The sequence below is a fragment of the Numida meleagris genome, chromosome 2 (genome assembly GCF_002078875.1).
Source record: "Numida meleagris isolate 19003 breed g44 Domestic line chromosome 2, NumMel1.0, whole genome shotgun sequence".
Classification (NCBI taxonomy): Eukaryota; Metazoa; Chordata; class Aves; order Galliformes; family Numididae; genus Numida; species Numida meleagris.
This window is the reverse complement of record NC_034410.1, coordinates 24,231,413-24,238,767: the sequence shown is the minus strand read 5'-3', so window position 1 is coordinate 24,238,767 and position 7,355 is coordinate 24,231,413. Positions and strand designations below refer to the sequence as shown.

General features: G+C 43.4%; 1 protein-coding gene across 3 annotated transcripts in view; it reads right to left on the bottom strand.

Annotated features, from left to right (window-relative positions):
- SDHAF3 (succinate dehydrogenase complex assembly factor 3) overlaps positions 1,286 to 7,355 on the bottom strand; it is a 32,093-nt gene continuing 26,023 nt past the window's right edge. For 2 of the 3 annotated variants that reach the window (XR_002435357.1, XR_002435358.1), the window contains one exon: positions 1,894 to 2,025. Coding sequence is in view for 1 of the 3 variants with exons in the window: in XM_021387707.1 (XP_021243382.1) it covers positions 1,822 to 2,025 (204 nt within the window). In the remaining 2 variants the exon portion in view is untranslated. Of the gene's footprint in view, positions 2,026 to 7,355 lie in introns of all 3 variants that reach the window. The other variant, XM_021387707.1, reaches the window with a different exon arrangement.

Below are 7,355 nucleotides of genomic sequence, written 5' to 3'. Positions count from 1 at the left end.
TATTTTCTAACTAGCTTAATTAAACTCACAAATTGCCTTAAATATGTTAATCGTGGTCCCATATCATAGTATTCCACAGAAATTTGAAACAATGTGGATGCTGACATTAGGCACGTGTACTAGCAACCAAGGAATGGGACCAAACTCTGCTGCCAAACACCTGAACACTGTTTCTGAATTGAGGAGATCCAGTGAGAAAATAACTGGTTAGCATAAATCTGAAGGTAAGTGCAACAGAATATATCCTTCTGCCTTAAATTCTGGAGTTGGATTAGACATTTATAGCCTCTGAAGCATAACAAGCTTTAGTTACGTGTGAACAACGCCACTGCAGACAATTTTCAGGCTTCCAGCGCATATCCCATCCACTTCCCACATTGCTGCTGAGGTGAGGACGAGGTAAGCAGCAGGTCCGAAGGGAGCTGCCATTCTCTCCAACCATGCCCTTGAAGTGCCAAGACCCAACATTTGGAAACCCCAGCCCTGCAGCCTGGGTATCATCTCTGCTCTTTTATCCCTGTTTGGATTAGGCACTCAGCAACCATCCCTTGATGTTAAAGGATGTTCCTGCAGCACAAACAGCAGAGGCTGCCAGAGGAGGATGTACTACAGCAACTGCAAGTGTACCTTACGCTGGAGTCTTGAAGTTGATCTTGTAATAGAAATGACCAACCTGCAACCTAAAATCCCAGCAAATGCTTCAGAATTGGGAACAGAGGTATGGGAAAGACAAGCAGTCTGCTCCCCAAATTTGCCCTGTTAAGAACCAGGCATGTAGCTTTGGCAAACAGCATGTCGTTACAACTTGAGACAGATGGAAATGTGCTTACCTGTCAAAGCTGTTATCCCTGAAGTGGAAAGAAATTACATTGTCTTGAACACTCCATGGGTAACAGACAGCAAAAAGTCCAGAAATAGAACAAAACTAATAATATAAAACTAGGTTTGGAATATGAAATGAAAGCTGTCTTTCACACAGTAAGGGAGGTGGTTTTTTCTTAGCAGATAAAGTAGGATTATTTTTTTTCAGTCACAACAGTGTGTGTATTACAATAGGCATCCACTGTCCTGATGAAGGCTGACCCATTACCAAAAATCACTGATGTTCGTTATACAGCATTATGAAATGGCTAACTTCTGCTCAACATAAAATAGTAGCACGGGATACAAAGCTTTTAAATATTACTTCAATTCTAACAGAACAAAACAACGAACAGTTTTTAAAAAGTTTAGATATGAATCACACCTGTGAAGAAAATAAAGAATTTCCTTCGTAAACCAATGATTTCTTCAAAATCAATTTAATAACAAACGACATCTTTTATTTTAAAGCACATTTCACAATGAAGCTGAAGAATTAACAGTATGTGTTTCTAATACAGCTCATTTCTTTCCACTGACATGATTGCACTTCAGCATCATACTTTAGTTCTTTGTCTACTGAATCCACATCAGAAAACAAATGTTAACTGTACCTTTTCCATCACAGCAGAGGATGATGTAAAAATGGAAAGAAGTTTTGCTCTGAGAGCGCTTAGATTAAAATTAAAACCTTCTATTTTAAAAACATCAAATTAACGTTACCAAATTATTTAAGTCTCCACCTTCCACTCGGAAAACAAAAACATTGCAATTAACATATATTTGTTATGATAATTCCATTTTACCACTCATGACTGCATAAAAAGCCAGAGATACCACCTTCAGACAAGTTATGGCATCAGCAGCAGCCATCATTCCACAGAAATCACATTCTACCCCAGCTGGAAAGGGAAGTTTCAAAATGCTTCTGTATGCATTAAAACAAATCTTCAGAATCTTTCAGCTTTTGGGTTCTGAGTCTTCAGAAATGGTGATTTTTTTCTTAGGTTTGGTAGCCTCGTCCATCAGCTCCTTCAGCTGCCCAATCTGTTCATCACGGAAGTCATTAAGCTTTTCCTCTGTGAGTTGGATTCCAAATACAGTCTTTCTTCTTGAGTTTTGTTTGTCCTCATTAATTTGTTGCCATATCAGCGCTGCATAGTTCTGATGAAGAGAGAATACAAAGGTCACAAAAATGACAAGTGCAGGATTCACATCAACTTCTTTTAATACCAGTCACAGTATCGTACTCTTACACAACCTACAAAAGTCCATTAACATCAAATGAGAAAAAGTACATTTTTATAAGAAAGAAAAGTTGTTAAAACATTTCTAATATTTCTGGTCAATTTTAAGTAGATATAAAATGTACATGATGTATGTACCAATTTGTTTAATTTTGTCATATGTACTATTACAGAAATGAAAAAGAAATTTAATTAGAGATAAAAGACATTTATGAAGTTGTAATTGTTAGAAATGCTTATTTCCTATCCATCAGAATATCTATAGAGTTCACTTTGTAAACTGACACATTTGGAAAAGCATTATTCTTGAAGATATGTACAGAAAAAGCAATGTAATTGGACAATATTGAAAAAAAAAAACCCACCCAGCTATTTACAACATAGCACTTAGCACTGCAGTTTGTCTGCTTAATAGGTTGAATATTGAGAACACAGTATACCCAGCAAAAGCCACCAACTAGAGACCACTTGCATTCCTCCTGGTGCAACCATAGTTTTGTCTCTAAACTGATGAGATGATCCTTTTCTCTCCAGCTGTGATTAGGAAAGATCTTTGCAAATGCTTCAGTCCTGCTGACTTCAACCACTTTGAACGACCAGTGAAGACACAAAGACCAGAAGGCTCTTCTGAACATGAGAACTTCTCCTGACTGTGTTCCATTTGGACAGGCTAAACTGCATTGCCCCAAGTGAATCTCCCCACTGTTCTTCCAAAGGGAAGCACACACACCAGTCAGTGGGATCTTACCTGCTGCAAAGTGTGAGATAGGGCTATTGAAAGAAAACAAAACACGCAGTGCATCACAAACTGTTACTAACACAGAAAAGCCATCAGAGTTAAAGACTCTACCTCGGAAGCAGTGCCCTCAGCAAAGCAGACTGATCCACTCCCGTGTGCTGGCAGAGCTCCAGCCAAGCCCTGCACCCAGACACAGCACAGGGCCAGCACTTCCCAGCCTCTGTGACAGGCCCTGCTCCGCAGCACTCAGTGCCACCACCTGGATAAGGCACCACTGGCTCTTTCCCCCACTCTTCTCTCTCTGAACAAATGCTTTGTGCATGCCAGACAGCCACAGCAGTTACGGCGTCACATCGATTGGTAATGTGAAAACAAACATTCAAAATTGGGCCCTGAAAGCACTGCGTTCTTGTTTGCTCGTGGCAGAAAATAGATCTCACCTCATTTTACCAAAAGGCAGTGATGTCCCAGTGAAAATATCTGTCTGGCAATAGAACAGATACACAGCGCATCTCATTTTCTCTGCCTAGGGAGCCAACTGAGGAACACACACATCTTGGGATACTTCAGTGTTTAACACATTGCTGCTGTCTGACAAACTCAGACAACTGTTACAGAAAATGCACCGTCTTCTAACTGCACATGAACTGTAATATAGAACTCCAGATGACGTTCAGAAATAAGTTTAAGAACATAACAAGGGACAGGGAGGAAGCTTACATTTGCTCTTTCAGAAATATACCACAAAATCTGATCACTGGCAGGCAACAAAGAGAGGCACGTTTGTGTTTGCTTTAGCTTTCCTTAGAACTTACAGACACAGAGTGTAACTATTTACTAATAGCACCTCATCTAACAGCAGGGCCAAAACAAACCCCTGCTCAGCCTCCTCAAACAAGGAATATCACTTCTTCCTTTCTTTTTTGTTTTACATACGGCTACATCTTCCAAATACAACAAACCTCCTTTGGCACTTGTGATCCAAACCTACGACAGATTTGCCGAGGGCATCTTATTCCAGTTACAGTTCACACTCTGCTCACAGTACGTGAGAGAGAAGACACGCAGCTGGAGACAAACGAGCCCGCAGGCACAGCAGAGCCAGGCTCAGCGTACATGAGGCAGCAGAGGAGTGCAGGAGAGCAGCTGAGCCCAAACACTGGGCTGCCTCAAAATCCTGCAGTGTGAGTCTCTAGCTGTCTGCTACAGAAATTCAGAAAGTATTTGCTGTAATCCATAACCACCGTTTCATGTTTTTTTTTTCAGTAAGTTCACTACCTGAAGTGAATACACAGCTTTCCTCTGTTCTCTGATTCATACGCATTTACAGAATGCACACATTTATTAGAATGGCACAGGGATGGGTGACAGCTGAGGTTTTAAAATACCACTCATTAAGGAAAGAGTGTCAGCTTGTTGTTTAGAAGAAATTAAATACAAAAATAAAAGCCCCAGCCACCCAAAGAAAAGCTCTGCTTCCTGACTGCCAGATGGACAGACTGTCGTCCTGCCCAGCACATGCTGACAGGCATTCACCTGATACGCTGGTATGAAACATTCAGCAAACTGTATGATTTAATTTTAAGATCAAATAAAAATTAAATTCCCATTTGCACTGGAAAGAATGGCAGCCATCTTTTCTATCTTCTGTGGTGGCCTCCTTAAAGGTAGGCTTAACATGTAGAACATTATACAGAACTGATGCCTTCATCTCTTCAAAAAGACCATCTTCACTTGCAGCCAAATTAATGACAGCACTGACCAAACAACAGCATCACTGGGGCCAGGGCAGAGGCAGCTGCTCAGTGCCCTGTTCAACATCTCAGCCAGACAGTGAGAAGTGATATCAAATCATTTTAAACCAGTGCTTCAGGGTGATATGTAAAAACAAGCCTGGCCTGGCAGGCCAACCACGTCACTCACAGAAGTTAACGCCAAATTGCAGCCTTTTAAATTCTTGTTCTGTCGCAAAATGTTACACCTGCTGCCAGGGCTGTAGTGTGAAGAAACAATAATGCAAATGCACAGCACAGCAAGCAATGGCCTGAGCTTGGTTTGCAGAGAGATGTTGGATGTATGTTTCTATACATATTCAGACTGACTTCTGTAGCTGACTTACTGTATTCTTTTTTTTTTTCAAAAAAAATCTCAGTTTGTTTTGCTTTGTTTTCTGTTAAACTAATTAAGTATCAGTTACAGACAAAATATTCAGAGAAGTGGTGTTTAAATGGGGGATATAGCTCATGAAATTCCAGAGCATTAGGACTATGTCCAAATTTGGAGTCCTCAGTACAGGAGAGACATGGACCTGTTGGAGCGTGTCCAGAGGAGGGCCACAAAAATGATGCAAGCAATGGAACACATCTCCTATGGGGACAGGCTGAGAGCTGGAGCTGTTCAGACTGGAGAAGAGAAGGCTCCAGGCAGACATCAGTGCAGCTTTTCAGTATTTAAAAGGGTGTTATGAGAAAGAAGGGGTCAGACACTTTAGCAGAGTCTGTGGTGACAGGACAAAGGGAAATGGTTTCAAACTTTTTAGTTTGGAGGGGAGGTATAGATTGGCTATAAGAAAAAAAAAGTTGTTCACAATAGGGGTGGTGAGGCAGTGGCACAGATTGCCCGGAGAGTTGATGGATGCCCCGTCCGTGGAGACAACCAAGGTCAGGCTGGATAGGGCTCTAAGCAACCTGATCTAGCTGTAGGTGTCCCTGTTCATTGCAGAAGAGCTGGACTAGATGGCCTTTACGGGTCCCTTCCAACTCTGTGATTCTATTTTCCTGTATTTTATCTGGAGCAGTAAATATAGTTAGAAATGTAACAAAAACCCCAGAAAAAATGCCACCACACCTTAGCTCAGCGTAATACATCATTTCAGTGGATATCTTCATGCATTCATGTAAACATAAAACCATAACAACACACACTTCATTCTTTAAGACCATTTAAAATAGCTCATTAAGCTTTTAAAGTCTAGGAGGTTTCTAGAGTGTATGGAAGATAACTTCCTTCTGCAGCTGGTCAGAGAACCTACCAGGGGAGGTGCCCTGCTAGACCTGCTGTTTACAAACAGGGAAGGTCTGGTGGGGGATGTGGAAGTTGGGGGCTATCTTGGTCATAGCGACCATGAAATGGTAGAGTTCTCGATTCTTGGTGGAACCAGGAGAGGGGGCAGCAAAACGGCGACCTTGGACTTTCGGAGGGCAGACTTTGAATTGTTCAGGAGGCTGGTAGGAAGGGTCCCTTGGGATTTGGTCCTGGAGGGTAAAGGGGTCCAGGAAGGCTGGTTGCTCCTCAAGAAGGAAGTCCTGAAGGCGCAGGAACAGGCTGTTCCCCTGAGCTGCAAGATGAGCCAGGGGGGAAGGAGACCAGCGTGGATGAACAGGGAGCTTTTCCTGAGGCTCCAGGAGAAAAAGAGAATCTACCTCCTGTGGAAGAAGGGACAGGTAACTCAGGGAGAGTACAAAGAGGTTGCCAGGATGTGCAGGGAGAAAATTAGAAAGGCAAAGGCCCAGCTCGAATTAAGCTTGGCTGCTGGGATTAAAGGGAACAAGAAACTCTTTTACAAATATATTAACAGTAAGAGGAGGACCAAAGAGAATCTCCACTCTTTACTGGACGCAGCTGGGAATGTGGCCACTGAGGACAATGAAAAGGCTGAGGTTCTCAATGCCTTTTTTACGTCTGTCTTTAAAGGCCAGACCAGTTGTCCTCAGAGCACTCTACTCTCTGACCTGGAAGTCTCGGATGGGGAGCGAAACAAACCCCCCATGATACAGGAGGAAATGGTCAGAGACCTACTACTCCGCCTGGATTGCCACAAGTCCATGGGGCCAGACGAGATCCACCCGAGAGTACTGAGGGAGCTGGCAGAAGAGATAGCCAAGCCGCTTTCCATCATCTATCGGCGTTCTTGGTCAACTGGAGAGGTCCCAGAAGACTGGAAACTTGCCAACGTGACTCCCATCTACAAGAAGGGTCGTAAGGAGGATCCGGGGAACTACAGGCCTGTCAGCCTATCTCGGTGCCGGGGAAGGTTATGGAGTAGATTGTCCTGAGGGAGATCACACGGCATTTGCAGGACAACCAGGGGATCAGGCCTAGCCAGCATGGGTTTGTGAAGGGCAGGTCCTGCTTGACCAACCTGATCTCCTTCTATGATCGAGTGACCCGTCTGGTGGATGAGGGAAAGGCTGTTGATGTGGTCTACCTAGACTTCAGCAAAGCTTCTGACACTGTCTCCCACAGTATTCTCTTAGAGAAGCTGGCAGCCCGTGGCTTGGACAGGTACACCCTTTGCTGGGTAAGGAGCTGGCTGGAGGGCCGGGCCCAGAGAGTGGTGGTGAATGGAGTTAAATCCAGCTGGCGACCAGTCATGAGTGGTGTTTCCCAGGGGTCGGTGCTGGGGCCTGCCCTCTTCAATATCTTTATTGATGACCTGGATGAGGGCATTGAGAGCACCCTCAGTAAGTTTGCAGACGACACCAAGCTGGCAGGAAGTGTCGATCTGC